The 18,539-nt window shown below is 48.8% G+C and overlaps 1 protein-coding gene across 4 annotated transcripts in view; it reads left to right on the forward strand.

Annotated features, from left to right (window-relative positions):
* ATP11C (ATPase phospholipid transporting 11C) overlaps positions 1-18,539 on the forward strand; it is a 59,015-nt gene that overhangs the window by 1,560 nt on the left and 38,916 nt on the right. For 2 of the 4 annotated variants that reach the window (XM_054214414.1, XM_054214413.1), the window contains exons 1-3: positions 8,033-8,089; positions 16,206-16,325; positions 17,730-17,819. In XM_054214414.1, coding sequence (XP_054070389.1) covers positions 8,033-8,089; positions 16,206-16,325; positions 17,730-17,819 — 267 coding nt within the window. Of the gene's footprint in view, positions 1-8,032; positions 8,090-10,338; positions 10,398-16,205; positions 16,326-17,729; positions 17,820-18,539 lie in introns of those variants that run through there. The other 2 variants (XM_054214412.1, XM_054214411.1) reach the window with 2 other exon arrangements.

Below are 18,539 nucleotides of genomic sequence, written 5' to 3' on the forward strand. Positions count from 1 at the left end.
TTGGAAGGTTAAAGGTAGTTTTCTGGTTAAAGGAACAACTTTGCTCTGAGACCAGGGCAGCATCTGCAGCGTTGTTGAGGGCTTTTAGGGGTTTTTTACAACTCCTGGCTTTGTAAGTGGCGTTTGAGCAGCATTATCACGCTGGTGCAGGTGTCCCCCCTGTTCTGGGGCAGATAGCAGCTCCCGCCGTGCTGTGGTGGCTCTGCCGCGGCCTCAGCCCCACAGGGTCTCCAGGAGGTTTGGGTTGGTGCCCCCTCCTTCTCCATGGGAGAGGACAGCCCATGCCGATGTCCCCAAGCTGCCCTTCTGCCCTTGGTCCCCTACGGGTAGCGCAGGGCTCTAGGTGATGCCCATCTTGGGGCAGTGGCATTGCAGAAAATTCACTGCAGTTATTAAAGGCTGCGGATTACCTGGCACTTACGGTCCCATAGAGCTACTCAGACAAATGTTGTCACCTCTCCACGGCATGGTCTCTGCCAGAGGCTCATAAATACCAATGGATATTAAAAAAATCCTGTTTTCGGATGTTTTTCATCGCTTAGGCACGATGAATGTGCCAGGCTCTATTGATGTGACTGTTACGTGGCTCCATTTTTCCCTCCCATAAACTTTTTTATTCTGGATAGGGTATGAAACGGGATGGTAAAAAAGAGCGAGAGGGGTGTATGTGGGCCTGCTTTGCTACCCCAGAGTACAGACTGATGCTCTCTGTAGAAACAAATTGGATTCTGAACTTCAATTTTACACCGCTGAAATCATCCCTGCCGAAACAAGAGCGGGGCCAGGATGGCTGCAGGGAGGTGGGATTGAATTGCCGTGCTTAATCCACTTTCAGGAGATACTGTCATCTTGAAATATAACTTTAATTCCTTTTTGGAAACGGATTCTGGCATTGGAGTCTGTATATTTTTTTTGGTTTTTTTTTTTAGTCTCATGCTGCTTGCACAGCTGTTGCAGGGAGGATGCAGGGGCAGAGCGGGGCAGCACCTTGGTGACCAGGGGAGGGTTTGGGTCTGTCTCCTGGTGCTGGGCTCCTCCAAACTGCCTTGGCAGACACCTGGGAAGCACTGGTCCTGGCGTCATGTATCAAAGATAATGTGCTTTTTTATTTTCCCTTTAATTATTTTTCCTGGATAATTCTAAAGCATGCAGACAGTTGTACCTTGGGGCCACAGCCGGTGGGGATCAGGGCTCTTGTAAAAACTAAGTAAGAAATACAGAAATAAAAGTTACTGTTGCCCCTGTGGCGGCGCAGGAAGGCTGTGGGAGGGGGGAAACCCCCCCCAGGGCGCTCTCCCTCTCTGGGTGCCCGTGGGCCGGTGCTTGCCCACCATGGTGTTGCTGCCTGGGTCCCTTGCCTCTGCAGTTACTGCAGGTCCTCGTGCTGGTATTTTCCTATTGCTGTGTAAAATCCAGGGTGAGAAAATAACAAACAGTCCCTAATTGGGAGCAAAATTCTTGGGGTTTTGTGTGTTTGCACAGTGCCTAACAACAGGACCTTAGTTGTTTTATTCCCTTTTAATTAAACACTGTGGGGCCTGATCCTCTTTGCGGCCGGTGCCCTGGTAAATCCCTGGTTTTCCGTGAGTGCCGAGCTCCTGGCTCTCGAGAGCATTTGCTTGATGTTGGGGAGGGAAGATGCCTCTTGGACAGGTGTGCGGTGGACCCGCGTGGCAGCTTGGTGCCTTTGCCTTGCTCGTGGCTGGTGGTGATGTCCCCTTGCTGGTCTTCTCCTGGGGTGTCCACCCATCCGCGCTGCATGGCTGTGAGCGATGGGGGTACCCCCAGGCTGGCTGTGGGGCTGCCACCAGCACCTGTGGTGAGCTTTGGGGCTCCCTTTGGGCTCTGCTGTGGTTTTGCAGAGCCCCATTGGATTTTATTATTTTTTTTTTTGGAAGGTTGTCATACTTTGAGTGTCCCCCCAACCCCACACCCCTTGCAGGGGAAGAAGCTGAGGAGGTGGTGTCTGAGTTGAGATGCTCCGCTGCCCCTGGAGCCATTGGCTTTGTCCCCTCGTGTCCCCAAAGCCCTGGCTGGCCCCTTCGGGGAGGGACTGAGGCAGGAGGAATGCCTTGGAGAAGGCATGTGTTGACTCAAGAGGCGTGTGCCGGAGGTTGGGGAGATGATTCGGGGAGGGGAAGGAGCAGGGCAGGTCCTACCTGCTTCTGCGCAGGAAAATACCCCCACCGAGACCTATTCCAAGGGTAGAAAGTGAGAAATGGCCCAAAGTCACTTTGTAGAAGGGGAAGTAAGTTCCCGGTTGGCGATGGGGAGTTGGTGAGGAGGGGCAGGGACGGATCGGGGGATGACCACCACCACTCACCCACTCCCTGCCTGGCTTGGAGAGCGCTGGGGTGCTGGTGGTGGGACATGTCTGAGTCTGGGCTTGGAGGATGCTGATTTACACTCCCATCTTTAGTTTGGGTTTTTTTTTTTTCGGCAAATGTGTAATAAAGTCTATTTTGGGACGCAGAGCACATCTGCGATTTTCTTTGATGCTTGCTTTTTTCTATTTTTTTTTTTAGAGTGTGAACCAAACATTATTACAGTGTGCTTGCGGTTCCTATTCTAGTAAAAAAGAATGAGCATAGGTAGGAGTTGGAAGCCTTGAGAAATGCCTTTTTTTCACCCAATCCAGCCAGGCTAACAACTCGAGGGTGAGGCTGCATGTCAGATACCTTGTACCTGACTGCCAGCCTGTGCAAGAAGCATTTTGCTTTCATTAATGTGACAAAAAAAAAAAACCCCACACACGCACCCCCCCCACAAGCAGCTGAGATTGGGGCTGGGGTGTCTCTGTGACTTCGGGTGGCAGCTCTGCTCGGAGAACTCCCGTGCTTCAAAAGAGCGTGGATTTTCAATGAAGTCCATTTCTCGTGAGCTTTGCTGGATTTTGTTTTGTAGCGGGTATTTGATGTGATAACGGCATTTCGTGTCCGCAAGGCCAGTTCCCCTATAGCGGCCGCAGGGCAACCCGTGCTTGACCACAGCGAAGGCAGCGGAAGGCTCAAATTGGGAACCTGGAGCTGCAAAAGGCTCGTTCCCAGGGCTGAAATCCCTTTTTGACACCCTTACCCTGGAAAATGGGTCCACAGGAGTTTTCCAAATTCCCTGGAAAATGGGGACAGAGGAGTTTCTTGGATTTCTGTACCCGTTTCTCTTTAACGTTGCAAAGCCATCTCCTAACCCATAGCCTTATTCCCAGAAATAGTTCAACCCTTTGACTAAAAATAAATAAAAATCAAACAAAAAAGAAAAAAGCCAGCCTCAGACAAGCAGCTGCATGGAAAGGTTCATGCTTGCAGTTAAAGTTTGGAGAGGTTAAAAATTGCTGTGGCGAGGGACACTGGAAAGCACCGGTCAAACATTAATGATAAATGGTGCTGCCAATTAATCCCGGGGTGTGCAAAACTTTTCTGCGGAGAATCACATGTGTCTCGAGGCTGTGTTTTATTCTTTGCTTGCAACCGGTTTTGTCTCCGGTTGGTATTTTGCTAAGAATAACAAGGATTGTCTGGGCTGTGCGGGGAAGGTTGGGAGCTGAACTGTCTGAAGGCATGGCAATTTGCGTTTAACAATAAAAATTGTAAAAGCAAACAGGCCATCTATTAATAGCCAGCTTCTCAGCCTTGCCTTTGATTTCATCCTCTGGTTCATGCACTTCCTTTCCCATTAAAACTGCTGCTTTCTGGCTGGAACCATTGATGTCCTCTCTGGTGGTGGGATTTCTATTTTTTTTTTTTATTTGGAGATGTTGGTTAAAAGCAAAGCTGTTGGAGAGCGTTACTGGGGTGTCTCGGGCGGAAGAAACCTTCACACCAAAATCAGTTGTTCTGCCGGGGATGGAGGTTTTTATCCATGCAGGTTGGGTCCGTGGGAGCATCTTCCTCCTGTGGTACCCACGCTTGCATCTGTTGTCTGCAGCAGTGACACAGGAACCCAGTTTTTGGCTGCTAATTCCTCGGGGTGTGGGACTCTGTGTCCCCTTGGGGGGGCTTTAACCCTCCATCCTTGCTGAGAAAACATCGGGGTGGCCCCAAGTGGGGAGACCTTGTGATCCCTGTGGCCGGAGGAGCTGGCACAGCAGGGGTGAGGGTGTCACCAAGCTGCTCAGCCTGTCTGGGGAAAGGCGAATTTTCCACAAAACGTGGAGGTGGGGTGACCGAGTGCGCCATTAACCCATTTGCCTTTCTGCAAAAAGGTTTGCTCGGGGGATTTTCGAGGGAGTTTCCTGTATTTTAGTTGTGTGTAGGAAGCGGGTGCTGAGGCCACGGGGCAGTGCAGAGGTTTTCCTGCGTGGCTTGGCCGGTCACTTTAGTGGCCTTGTGCCCAAAAAGTGTCCCCATGTGCCTTGCTGGGGGGAGCAGGCTGCAGCTCTTTCCCTGTGCTGGGATGGACTATCCCAAGGGGATCTTAGAAAATACCTTACCTGGGGGTTTGGACTGAAATCTGCTGCTCCTTGCTCAGCTCAGGACTATTCCTGGCATGGGGAAGGGTGGCCTCAGTTTTTTGCTGAGCAGGTTTTGCTGGCGCTGGATATGGGGTGTTGCGAACTTTGCCTGCCTGTGGAGCGTCCAGCATCCAGCCCTGCCGTTGGGCTGTGCGGAGGATGCTGCATCCCGGGATGCTGACTGGGAGCTGGGAGAACACCGCCGCTCATCCCCTGCAGCCTCTGCCCCCCTCCCCATTGCTCATCTCTCGTAAATACAAAATACTTTTATTCCCCTCCCCACCCCCCCCATTTGAATTGCCAAGCGGTACCGAGGTTTTGTGTTTTTTAGTGTTTTCCCTTATTCGCCCGGAGATTGGCAGCTCTCTGACTTGTGGGTACCGCGCAGATGCCAGGCTGGTCCCCCACACCTCGGGCTGCCCGGCTGTGGCTATTTATTGCCCGGGAGCCTCACGCCGCTGGGTGGTTGTTGACAGCGAGGGCTGGATAAAGGACCCGCTGGTGAAGCATGGGATGTGCTGGGACCCTGTCTGGCCTTTGGGGACACCGTGCCACTCGGAAAGTGCGTCCTGCTCATTGGAAGTGGGTAATAAGGACACCGCTGCTTGTGCTGCTCATGATTGTAAGCTATCTCTATTATTATTATTAAATTATAATATACTAATCCCTCTCCTGTAGTTTTGCTCTCGCTAGCCTTTGCCTGAATTGCTTAACGCTTGATTTGGGTAGTTTGTATTTTGCTTTTTGTAATACACTTGACTCCAAGACTTTTTCCTGTAGCCGTTACGTGGGTTGCCATCACCCTTTCATGGTAGGAGAGCGATGCTGGTACTGCCCATATGCCGCAGGGGATGGCCAGTAAGTGGCAAGCTGTTTCAAGGCTTAATTTAATAACTTGTAGCCTGGGGAAATGGCAAAACTTTCCTGTTTTAAAAGGTCTCCTGCCCTCGCCCGGCTCCTGCAGGGCTGCTGGGTCAGGAAAAGCCTGTTCTGCCCGCAGGCTGCAGCAATTTCAATATATATATGCATTAAATATGCATGTTTGCAATATATATGCAAGATATATTGGTGCATTAAAGTACATATATATTTATTTTTGCTTATGAGCTCTTTCTTTTTTATATATATACATTTTAGTTTTGCTTATGAGCTCCTTTTGTGTGTGTGTATATATATATTTGCTTATGGGCGCTTTCTTTTTCTATATTTATTTATTTATTTTTGCTTATGGGCTCTTTCTTTTTTTTATATATATATATTACTTTTGCTTATGGGCTCTTTCTTTTTTATATATATACATTTTAGTTTTGCTTATGAGCTTCTTTTGTGTGTGTATATATATTTGCTTATGGGCTCTTTTTTGTTTATATATTTTTTTATATATATATTTGCTTACGAGCTTAGCCAAAATCCAGGGAGCTGCTGGCCGGTGTTTGGCATCAGGTTGGCAAAGTGCATTTGGTTTGGAGCTGCGGGGCTGGGTGGCCAGCAGAGCTGTGGTGGCAGTAGCCGGGGACTCGCTGGTGGCAGGGAAGCAGTCCTGGGTTGTTGTGCTTTTTTTTTTTTCTTTTTCCTCCCCTCCATTGTTTTCCATGCCCTCACAGGGATGCTTGCTGTCACGGATGCTGCTCAGAACTGAGACTCTCTGAAAAAGCTTTTTTAGCTCTTTATGCAATCAATCCCTTGCACACGCGATTTGCAGCATGTGCGTCTCTTTTGGGCACCTGTTGCATCTTGCTGACTCCAGTCATTATTTTTCCCAAAACTTTAATTGTTTTGTTTGAGATGGAATTCCGAGCGAAGCCAATTGAGCTTATTAAAAGCGTGCCTGTTGATATCCAGCTGTATTCGATAGCGTTTGTTGCCCAGCCACATCTGTCCTGTTCTCCTTAATGAACGCTTAATGCACTTATTTGTCATTCATCTGTTTGCAAAGGGATTTTTATTTTCCTCCCGCAGCAGAAAGGAAGGGTAAGCACCTGCAAGGCATCGCAGGCAGGTATTTTGAGGGCAAATCGGGCTTGTTGTTTTTATTTGCCACTTCAGCAAGATTCCTGTTACCCTCCTTCACGGCCTTGGGTGAGCAACACTTTGCTGCGGGCTTTTTGGCAGTGGGATTTCAGCTGAATTTTACAGGATCTGAAGGATTTATAGCCTTGCTTTTGTAGGGTGTGGGGCTTGGTAATTTCTAGCCGTGTACTTTCAGAGGGTCAGCAACCAGTCTGGCCTACTTTAAAGTATGCTCTACACCTTAATAAGATCTTATAAGGCTTTTTAAAGCTTATAAATAGCCTTTTAAGGCTAATAAAGTGGGAAACAGAGGCAGCGCTTGCTTGGTAGATGTAATTTCCTTAAAATATTGTGGCAAATGCATTGATTTGCAAAACAGAGGGATCCTATTTTTCTTGTCTGGTGAAGGGCCCGGGAAAGCTGAGTAAGATGCGCAACAGGCAAAACCAGGCAATTTGAAGCGTTTCTTCGCTATTGCAATCCCAGACCTTTTCAGCAGTAATAAAAATTAAGCACTGCCAGACCGTGGCGATGCTGCGCTCCGTCGCCTGGGTCTCAATGGGCTTAAGAGGAAAAAAATAATAAAAAAACCCAAAACAAAACTAAAAAAATCTGACTGCCGGGAAATTAAATGTAAGGGGAAAAAAAAATCCCCTTTGTGAGCAGCCCTGCCATCTTTTGTTATGATTTCTGTGTAATTCCTCCCCAGCCTTCACGCAAAGCCGAGCAGCTCCTGCCTGTAGGAGTGATGTGAGGTCCTGAGCGCTGGGGGCAGAGGGGGGGCTTGGGCTGCACTGGGGGCACCCCCTTAGTTTTGTTTTTGTGGAAGGTTTTTATTCTTTTTTATTCTTTTTATTTTCTTTCCCCCCTTTTCCTTCCAGTTCACCTTTTCTTAGAAATGTTTGCTCAGGGAGGGAGCACAGTAAAACGAGCTGCGATGCCCGGAGGGCAAGTTGTCCTTTTATCAGCCCGATGAATATCATGGAGTTACATCCCTTCCGTGGGGCGGTTTCTCCCAGCGCAGTTTGAATGGATGGAAGTGGGACTTTCCACTTGAGAAGTCCCATTCCGGCAAGCGCAGGGTGGGAGGATGGGATGCTCAGAGAGAGGAAAACTTGGGAGACGGCGCTTGTCGTCATAACTGGGAGAGCGGGAACGCCCTTATCCCAGTGCCTGTGGTGGGATGGGATGGGGATGTTGTGAGTCAGTCACCTCCCGGGATTCTGGTGGTGCTGGGATGGACCACACCAAGCTCAGCATCCTGGGGCCAGCTCCAACCCTATCTGCAGATCCCTGTGGATAAGTGGAATTCCCTCCTGCTTGGAAAACCCGGCGGCTGGCATTGGAGCTCACTCAGCCCCAGGCAGGGTGTGCTGTGCCGGAGCTGCTCCTCAGCTCCATTTCCCAGCTCGGCAGGAATGTGAGCCAAAAGGATTTCCTGAAGATAAACAATTCTAAGCCACATGTTGAGGATTTCTCTCCTGACTGGGTGGATTGCACTGATCCAGCATCCTAGTGTGACTGTGCCCGCAGCCCCAAGGAGAAATCTGTTGGTTGCTGTAGTGTCCGGAGATGAAAATACTCCCGATGGGGTCTGGAGCTGATTTTGGCTGTGGAGCGAGGGGTGAAGTAGGTGATTCCTTCCTTTTTCCCTCCTTTTATCTCCTGCTGCTTCTGTGGAAATGTTTCCCTGCAGTCTGGCACAGGGGAGGGTTTGAAACCCACAGCTTTTGGGTTTTTTGCTGTGGAAAAAAACTGAATGTGACCCAGCATGTGGGGGGGTGTGGGGGATCTTGGGTACCAAGTGTGGGGGCGGAGGGCACCCTGCAATGCTGGCACAGGGCTCGGGGCCCCTGCGATGGATGTGGGGTGGGAAATACCTCCGGGACAGCCTTCCCTGGGGGGATGCAGCCCTGGGTACCAGCCCTTGCTCCTGGGGTGCTGCGGTGATGTACGGGGGGGGTCTGCTTCCTGGGGAGGGACGGGAACAGGAGGAACCTGCTCTGGGAGATGGGCTGTTTGTTGCTTGGCTCTGAAACACTGGTGAAAAAAAACTTTAAAAAGGGCAAAAATGTGTGTAGGTGGCAGAGGTCAGGGTAACATCTGGCTGAGCTGGGATGCGTAACGTAGTATTTAGGGTTGGGGTTTTTTTTTTTGGTTTCCATAACTGAAGACCTCAGGCTTTCAGAGGACCAGAAAGCAATGGGGAAAACCAACAAATTATAGCTCTGCTGGCTGATGCCAGTGTTGACAATTGCAAACTTGGAGGGTTTTTTTTTTTCCAGTTTTTTCTTTACTCTAATTTTTGCCAGGGCAAATCACTGCTCCGGAGAGCTTGCTGCCCTGCTGAAATAGCTGCTGATGAGCAGACATATGTGCACAGCTTGAGCCGGGGAAAGGAGGGAGGAGGAGGTTTGGAAACGGGAAGACCTCGTTGTCTTTGCTTTGTGACCTCTGCAAAAACTCGGGCTCTTATTCAAAGCCCTTTTTCTGTTCTCGGGTCTGAAGTGTTCCTCTGAGCTAGAATTTGATATGCTGGCAGCCTGCTGGTCGAATTTTACTCTTGGCCTGCCAAAAATAAAAATATGCTGCCTGCATGTCAAGATGAACCCTGGTTTCATAACCCCGGCTGCCAACGGGGCAGGGGGGGATGGAAAAAAAACCAAGAGTTGAGATCCTGGAAACTTCCAAAGGTCGGTGGTTCTGTTTGACCAGGAGCAACAGGTTTTCCACCAAACGGGAGTGCTGAAGTAATGCTGTCCCAGTCGATAGCTGCTGGTTTGGGCTTTCTGCATCCTATGTGAACCTGAATTTCTGCAAAGCGCTGCTGAGCTGAGGCTGTGATCGAGGAGGATGTGGCGCATCTGCTGGGAAGATGAGTTTCTGCATGATTTGGGGGGTAGGAATGGAAAAAGATGGAAAAAGTAAAAGGCAACCAAGCAAACCAAACCAAAGCCTGCACCAAAAAAAAGCTCTTCTTGGCTGTGACCCCTGTGTGCGGCGCTCCCCGAGGCTGGGAGAGGGTTGGGACCTCCTGTAAATTTATTTTCTGGCGAAGAAAAAACCTCTTGTATTTCCTTTCTCCACCCTTCTTAAATCTTTCAAGTAGCCCTTTCCCCTGTTCTCCCCGCCCTGTCGTGCCTCTCTGCTTTTATCGGTGGCTTTATCGGCTCAGTCAGCTTTTCCAGGAAACTCGGCCTGGTGGGGCTCTGCTGTTCTCCAGCCCGTTGTCCTCGGTGGAGGTGACCTTCCTGCAAGCCCATATGGTGAGGCAGCACGTCCTTGGGACAGAAGGGACATGGGGACGGGCTGGGCACACCTTGACTTGCGTTAAGGATGGTGTGATCTGGGCCAACGATGTTCTGCTAGAGAACAACATCCACCGGTTTGTCATCCCCAACAGGGACCGGGGATGAGGTTGGGGTGTTGAGCCCCATCATGTGTTGACCATGGTGTTTAAAAAACCAAAAGTATTGGTCTTTTTGCCATGGTTCCTCCTTTACTCTTGGTCTGGGGGCTCGCATGGTTCCCCTCTGCCCTCCCCTTGGCTGGAGGTGGCTTGTGGTTGCTCCTTGGTGTTCCTGTTCACTCTGGTGGAAATATCAGTAGGAGCTTCAGCCTCAAGGGAGGAGAAGGGATACTGGTTTAAATTTCTTTGCTTTCCCAAAGTACCATCCTTCCCTTTTCCACTTAGGGATGAGCAACCAAAGTCCCCTCCCATGGGAAATGAGCTCAGAGCTGCACTCACCTTCAGCCCTTTCTCTTGGACCTATAGGCTCTTAGTATTTTAATTGCAGCGTTGTTTATTTTTCCCCAAGGCCTGGGCATGTTATTGACCCTTTCCCGCAGGCATAGGGCAGAACAGTGGGGCTGATGCCGATGGATGGAGTTCTCTCTCTAAATCAGGAGATCTGCCCTGAAAATGTGGTCAGTGTGGGTAAGCATCATCCGAGCTGCTAAATTATTAAGGGTTTTCTCAAAGCATCACTTGTACTTGCATAGAAATGACTAAGGACAAAGAGTAATAGAAAAATTGGCAAGAAAAGTTTCAATTAAAAGTGTATCAGTTGGGCAATGCGGTTGGTGTGCTGAGCGACTTTTTGAGAGTGACGGACGGTTTGGGGAGGTTACGGGTAAATTTACGGAGGCTTTTTAAAATTGTGGATGTGGTTTTTTTCTGGGACTAAATGAAACGGGAGCTGGAACAGGCTGTTTTGGGAGGTGTTGTTATTTTTGCTGGCTTTTTCTGTAAATCAGGTCGTCTTCTCTACTACTTTTATGATAAATGGAACAATACGGGAGTGATTAAACTATTCATGAGATCTAAGCCAAGTAATGTGATTTAATCTTTCTTCTGCATATATTTAATATAAGCTGTGATTTCATTCAAATGTTTGAGCTTTGTACTTGTACTGTATAATTATCTCTGTCTTTAGCGGATGACTTTTTTTTTAAAAAAAAAAAATGCCTGTGGTTTTTATTAGATCTTTTTTCTATGAGTTATTTGTGTTTACTTTGTGGCTTGCAGATACGTTCTGCAAATATGAAAGGAGTTTCTTTTGATTAGTTTAGCTCTGCTTTAGGTGCTTTCTGAAACTGGAGTAAATCGAATGGTGGGGTGGTGTTGTTTGGGGGGTTTTTTTCTGCCACTGTGTTTTGTTTGGTTTTTTTTCTGGAAAAGGGACCAGCAGGTAGCACAGACACTTGTTTTCCACATGGGGGATATAATTAAACACTGTGTTTTGCAGCTGCCCTAGAAATAGCCCACTCAAGAGCGACTCCTTTTCACCGGCGGCTGCCCAGCACAGGTTCACCTCTGCGGTTGAACTCGGTCTAACTCCATTAATTTTTACCCAGGCTTGCTAATTTTTACCTCAGGTTTGCAACTTTTATCAAGTGCCGGCCGGGTCCTGTGATGGATTCCCAGAAGTTTGGGAGGGTGGGCGCAGGGGAGCCTCTCCGGGAGGCAGGGGGGGAGCTGGTGTGGTGGGGCAGAACGTCTTGGTGGGAGAAGGACGCAGATGGAGGGGGATGGAGGTGTGAAGGGAGGTTTGCCCAAACTCGGGTGAAGAATTTGCGGAGAGCTGTGGGCTGCAAACAGAATTCTGCCGTCTCTATTGTAATCCTCCAACAGCTTCGAGTCATGATGTTGGGTTGTTAGCTGCATCCGTTGGCTTTTTTAGCCCTGGTTTGATGCCTTCAAATCGTACCTGTTCCCAACTGCTCGAATAAAAGTTTATAGCAAAATTCCAAGCCTCAGCTGGCCTTCCATGTGCATACTGATGTGTGTAGATGGGCTTTTAAAATTTGGACAACATCAGAAAATAGCCATTATCCCTAATGCCCTCTTTTCAGAACTGCTGCTTCTGGCAATAAGTGGGCATTATACAAAGCTGAGAGTACAGGAAGGTTGGGTTACATCAAAGTAGTTGAGAGAAATACATTCTGTACCTGAATTTCTCTGTGGCAGGAGGAAGGCTATACCGCAGCAGCGGCACTTTGCCCTGCAGCATCGGTGGCGATGATGCGGTTATTTATTACCGCAGCCTGGTCCTGCCCAACGTGGGGAGCGGAGATAGATAGTGAGCTGCCAACGTGGAAAGATGTTCCTGGCAGAAGAGCTTCCCAAGCCTCATCTTTATCTTCTGTGATTTGTGTTTCACTCTCCGGCTGTTGTCTTCCAGCTCAGCTCCTTCAGGAGAAATGGGGGTTGGATGCCCAGAAGTTGCTCAGTGATGGGCTTGGTTGGATGCTGGGGGAGCAGAGCAGGAGCTTGAAATGTTGCAGGAGGGACCCGCGTCTTTGGGGCTGGTCCTCAAGTGATGCAAACAGGATGGTGGCTCTTTTCAAAAATACCTCCTTCTCCCCCCGCATCTTGATTCCGGGGGTGTGCGATGTCCCCTGGGGTGCTGGAGGACCAGCTGCTGAGACCTCCTCTGGTTGCTGGGACACGGTACAGCAGAGAGGGGACTGGGGTCACCTACCAGCATCTCCAGGTGCTCATGGCTCGGTGGGAGGACACAGTGGGGCTTCCTGAGGTTGTGGGGCAGTCTGGCACCGGCTAATCCTTACAGAGAGCTCTGGTTATCCCAGCACTCCTGCAAACACCGTGCCTCGGGCAGAGGGAGGTGATAAAGTGCATATGGGGAGGATGCAATTGTTTATTTTCTTTAATAATCCTTTTGGCATTCCCAGCTCTAAACAGCAGAAGAAACTTGGGCTTTTTCCTGGACCAGCAGAGTCCTGCGCCCTGTGCACGGGCTTTACAAAACCCCACCAGGCAACGAGGCAGCTGTTTGAATTGTATCCAAGTAATACTTTCTTTTTATTTTGCCATCAGAATTAAAATTTTTGATGAAAGGCGTTTGGGAAAAGTCCTCTAAATCCTCTCCCTGCTAATCTGCATATTTTAGAATTTTCCCCAAAGCCTGGCAGTTACTCCCTAAATCTCCTCTTAAGTCTCCGTTGAGAGCTGTTATTAAGACTTAGCAATCTATTAGCAACTCGGCGAGCCGTTCGAGGTGGGCTCGTCAAAAGAAGAGCTTTTAATTGCATGGCTACGTGATGGTGTGACACCCTGGGGTTCGCAGAGGAATGGGAAATGGAACACCGGGAGCGGTGGGAGGCTGGTTAGACCACAGAGCGAGGAATTTTCTCTGGGCCACCACTGCAGAGGGCTCTGGTGCACCCCGCAGGGGGGTTGCCATCCTCTTTGTAGGAGGTGCTTCAAATAAATAACTGAATGGGAGCTGAGGGGTGAAAGGCCACCCAGGAGCTGGTGGTGATAGCTTGGTGGGGCCCAGTTGACATACCATGCTTGGGGTTTGGGTTCTGTTTTGGGCCTTCACATATCATCATAGAATGGTTTGGATTGGGAGGGACCTTAAAGCTCATCTAGTTCCAGACCCCTGCCCTGGGCAGGGACATCTCCCACTAGACCAAGTTGCTCAAAGCCCCGTCCAACCTGGCCTTGAACGTCCTCCTGCTGTGGCAGGGATGAATGGCTCTGCCTCATGCTCCCGGGGCAGGTTGGTGAGACCCCATGTCTGCCACCTCCATAATGCAGCAGATACATTAGAGAATCTTTCTTGGGCCTAGTTTGGGTCTTGTTGTGTGGTGACAGGATGAGGGGTGATGGCTTCAAACTGGAAGAGGGGAGATTTAGATGAGATATGAGGAAGAAATTCTTTGCTGTGAGGGTGGTGAGCCCCTGGCCCAGGTTGCCCAGAGAAGCTGTGGCTGCCCCATCCCTGGAGGGGTTCAAGGCCAGGCTGGACGGGGCTTGGAGCAACCTGGTCTGGTGGGAGGTGTCCCTGCCCAGGGCAGCGGGTGGCACTGGATGGCCTTCAAGGTCCCTTCCAACTCTGACCATTCTGTGGTCTAGTTTCTTGTTCAGAAGATGTGCTGTTGGTGCTGCAGACAGTGATGATGAGGCTGCGAGGGTGGTCAGTCCATGCCAGGCTGGTGGCATTCCCTAGCTGGGCATGTGTCCCTGCCCCGTCTGTCTCTGGGTTGCCAGCTGTGTGCAGTGGAGGTGGGACCGGTGCTGGTGGCTGTTGCTGGCTCTGCATCCCGGCGGTGCAGGGACATGGCTGCGAGGAAGTGTCGTCTTCCGCTCTAAGTGTCTGCCACTGGAGGTTTGAGGACGGCTGTAGTGAGCGCGGTCAGCACACCAAACCATGCTGTAAAAACACTACTTTAATTAAAGATGCTGCAGACACGGGCGGGAGAAGGGAGACCTGCCGCTTCCTGTGGTCATCCCCTGCTCCTGGTGCAGCAGCATCCATTCAGCTGCCACTGCTCCAGGTACATGAATTTGATTGACTTAGATTTTTATTTTTTAATCTTTTTTTTTTATACTTTCCCTAAGTAGCAGTTAATCCTGGGCCTTACTGCCTTAATGGGGTTGTTTTCAGAGCACCTTTTCCCTAAGCTGGGTTTTGCTTGAAGCTTGACTGGCATCTCCGGGCCCTTTGGACAGCCAGGATGCTGAGCTGGACCCGGGGCACGCCAGGAGCATCCCCCCTGCTGCTGGCTCAGCCCACGCCGGACAGCTGACACAGGATAGGGATTTGGCATTTTTGGCACTTGCCCTGGTGGGGTTTCAAAGCAAACAAGCTCTAGGGTTGGGGATTAGTAAGACTAAGTGGAATATGAACAGTATCTGCTGGCGTTTTAGCAGCCCTGCTGCCTCCTAATGCCCTTCAGCCGTGAACAGTGACAAATGTCGTCTTTGCTTGTGTTTTAAAATCCAGAATCTTACCTCTAAGAAAACCTTAGCCTCACCTGAGAAGACCCTTTTTCCCCCCCGCTCCATCTCCTCTTAGTGTGCATTTTAAATTGACTTTATAATTTTAAGTTCGACCTTGCAAAACACTTGTGGTGCCAGCCAGGTCTCCTCCCTTGGCTGCGAGCATCTGTGGCAGGGACCCTTTGTTATATGCCAGGTGGAACTCGGCTGGAACAAAAGCCTGTTTTTAACTACTGCCCAGTTTTGTTTCTTTTGAAAATAGACTTTTCTGATCCACTGAGGACCTTGGTTGTGCTGGGCAGCCCGGAGCTGGGAGCTGATGGAAACAGAGCTCATGGTGTTGCCTGGTCCACTTGAGAACCTTCCCCAGGGCTGCAGGAACCTGCATTGCCTCCCCCTTGACATGGGTTTGCGAGTGTTTATAAATGAAGTTATAGAAAATTGCAATTGGGAGGGTCTATCTGTAATTTGCTGGGCACTGTGACCTCCCCCAGGAAGCCGGCAGGGGCCAGGGAGTGGCTGGGTCTCTGCTGGAGCCCCGCGTTGACGGTTGCAAATATCTGTTCTGGCTTCGTGCGAGGGCTGCTCTGCTTCCCCTCTGCTTGGGTTTATCCTGCTGCCGTTCACTTCATCCCTCCCTGGAGCAGAGGGGATGTCACCAACCCCCTGGCCCTGTGACACCAGGTTATCGTTCACTTGTGGCATCTCATTCTGCTTTAAAATAAAACCCCCGCAAGAGAAGCTGGCATCCCCAGCACCCAGCCCATCCTTTTGAGGAGTCTGCAATATCAAACTGGCTGCTTCATTATTTCTGCTTTTGTCTGAGATTTGAAAATAGCAGAAGTATACTACTTTTTTTTTCTCCTTTTTTTTTTTTAAACTAAATCCCAAGTCTGCATGCACCAATGTGGTGATGAGATGTTTCAGATGGACTTGAGGGTTTGACGTAGGAGAGGAAGTGTAAAAGGAGGATGCAGTTTCCATCATCCTCTGTAGGGTGCTGGGGTAAAGCCTGGAGCTGCTGTAGGAACCTGAGTCTGAAGAGGTTGGGACTAGGAAGAGATGCACAGAAGATAAATTATATTCCTGATGGCTTGAAGGGCTCAGTAAAGATATATTCTCTTTCAATACGAAAAAATTGCCTGGCAGATGGGTACAGGCTGCAAACACAGGTAGCGTCCGTCCTGCATAGGGCAGGAGTGTGGTAGACAGGAGCAGTGACCTGCGCTGGTGGGGTGTAGGACAGGCTGCGGTCCTGGGGGGTGACTTGAAACCCTAGGTTTCAAGCTCAATGTTGCCTTGGTTTTGCTAAATGACCTTACGTATCCCTCTTCGTTCTCTGTGCTCAAGTGGAGAAGTGAAATTTTGAGGTTCCAGCAGCCTTATTTCCAGCAGACAGCATGGTGCCTTCAGAAGCTGGAAGGTGTTAATACAAATATTTGGATTTTTTTTGAGCTAGAAGCTAATTTTTCCCTTTCCTGGTTGTCCTGACAGTGTGCCGGGGAGGAGAAGCGGGTCGGTACGCGCACTGTGGTCGTCGGGCACCGTGCTGTTTCGGAAACAGATGCCTACGTGGCACAGAAGTTCTGCGACAACAGGATTGTCTCCTCCAAGGTGAGCTCGCTCCGCTCCTCCGGGACCATCGTGCATGTGTATTCCCTGCTTGGGTATTCCCCCTGATTTTTATTCAATGCTTGTTTCTGAACATGAGAAACTTTGAATTCCTCAAGGGTGGGTGTAAAGGTCCGTTTGCAAGCGGAGCAGCCTTGTACGTACCTTCCACCACAGCTCCAGGCTGTATTAATCTATTAATTCTTCCTCTCAGTCCCAGCGGGGATGTGTACGAGTTCTTTTCTTCTAGGCTGGATGAGGGCAAAGCATGTGGACACGTTTTTTTTTTGGGGGGGGGGGGGTGTTGGTTTTTTTGGGTCAAAAACATTACTTTCTGGCATTTCCTTTGGGAAGAAAGGCCAGGTTAAGTGTAATCCAGTACAAGACAACAGCAGCTCAGATTTGCAGAAGGGAGTGGGGATTATTTTATAAATGGACAGAAAAATACGATTCCCCTATCTGATTTTTTTTTGTTGTTGTTCTGTGGTGGTTTTTTTCCCCCCTCTCTTGAGATAGGATGAAAATAACCATGCTCTGTGTATCCCTTTGGATGAAAGGGGAAACGTTCATACGGTATTAATGCAGCTTTTGTTTATGGTGGAAAACCGTGATGACATCCGTCTGCCTTCTGCTTAGCTTTTTTTTCCATGACATTCATGAAGCTGTTTCAAAAGGTTTGAAGCTAATTCGAGTGAAATATCAAACAAGCGGCATCCGATATTCTCAACACAGCTGGATACGTATTATGTTGGTTAGGATTCGTAACGCTCAGCGTACAGTTATGCTTCAATTTACTGTACTTGATCTGTAAGGGGGGTTTCCCTCTCTTCTTTTTATTACGGCTTGGATCTTATTTGTCTTTATGTCTCTGCTCTCTGAGCTTATACTGGGGAAAAGTTTTACGTCTAACCATGTGTAACTGGTGTAGCATTCCCATTCCCTGGCACGCAAGAGGGTCCTTCAGAGAGGACACCTTCCCCTGTGTCACTTCCCTCTCTGACAAGTGGTTTGTTTTAGCGCTGATTTTAATTCTTCCCTGATTTATTTTTGAATGTTGTGTCCTTGCTCTTTTTTTTTTTCTTCCATTGTATATTTGCTGGGCATGGAGTCTTCTCACCTGACCAGTCTCTTTTTATAATTAAGTGGACATTGGTCTTGAGACTTGGCTGCTTATTATTCTTTGCTTATTCCAGGCAGACTGAAAGATCAGATATTAGACTGGTTATTTTCCATGTTGTTCTTAAATTCCACCTGTTTTCCAAAGAAAATGATTCAGCAGGCTTCTTAAAGGTCTTTAAGGTCCCTTCCAACGCAAACCATTCTATGATTTTGTGCAGATACTTCCCATTTTGTAGCCGAAGTGCCCGTTCTTGGTCTGTTTGTGAGCCCCCCCCTCTCTCCCCACAGTACACCCTCTGGAACTTCCTCCCGAAGAACCTTTTTGAGCAGTTTAGAAGAATTGCCAACTTCTACTTCCTCATCATCTTCCTCGTGCAGGTAAGAGCTGGGATGCCAAGGCTGGGTTTTATTTACATACTGACGGTAAGCACAGCTTGAACGAGAACCGAGGTTCAAAACCAACTCTGTTGGTGCTTATGAGTGGGTTGTTGGTTTATAATTGGAAGCTGTGTTACAATTATGGCACACCGTCTGAGGTATAATAACAGTTAAAATATTTGGGCCTGTCTGAGATGATGTTTGAATGATTTCTGAAGCAGTTTTAAAACTATCTTAACTCTTAAAATCAGTCAACCAGTGAAAATACATTTGATGATACAGAACTAAGATTTTTTTTTTAATCATCTTTATTACTTCTGTTGCATAATTGTGTATGTTCCCAATTATATGATGTTTCTGTATCTCAGTTACAGTGAGTTTCAAGGAAAGCAGGAGAGAGAGGCCGTATTCAGTAAAATTCAGAAAATGCATAGTATGAGCTTTGGGAGTGTGAAGCTTCGGGAAGCTGCTCTACACAGCCAAAATAGCAAATTCTACATATGGACAAACTTTTTCTGCTCTGCTTTACGGCTTTGGTTAAGGGGCAAATCCTGAGGAAACTTGAACACTCTGTTTTTCTTCTTGCTGATAGAACAAAAAATGACTGTCCGAATGCACTAGGGGGAAGGCAGTTTGGGAAAATCACTGCAGTGCATTCCCCTTTTAAATCCCGTATTCAGGCCTGGGGCTCAGCAGAACGACCTGCTCTAGGGCTGAAAA

Source organism: Rissa tridactyla, chromosome 9, assembly GCF_028500815.1.
Source record: "Rissa tridactyla isolate bRisTri1 chromosome 9, bRisTri1.patW.cur.20221130, whole genome shotgun sequence".
Classification (NCBI taxonomy): domain Eukaryota; kingdom Metazoa; phylum Chordata; class Aves; order Charadriiformes; family Laridae; genus Rissa; species Rissa tridactyla.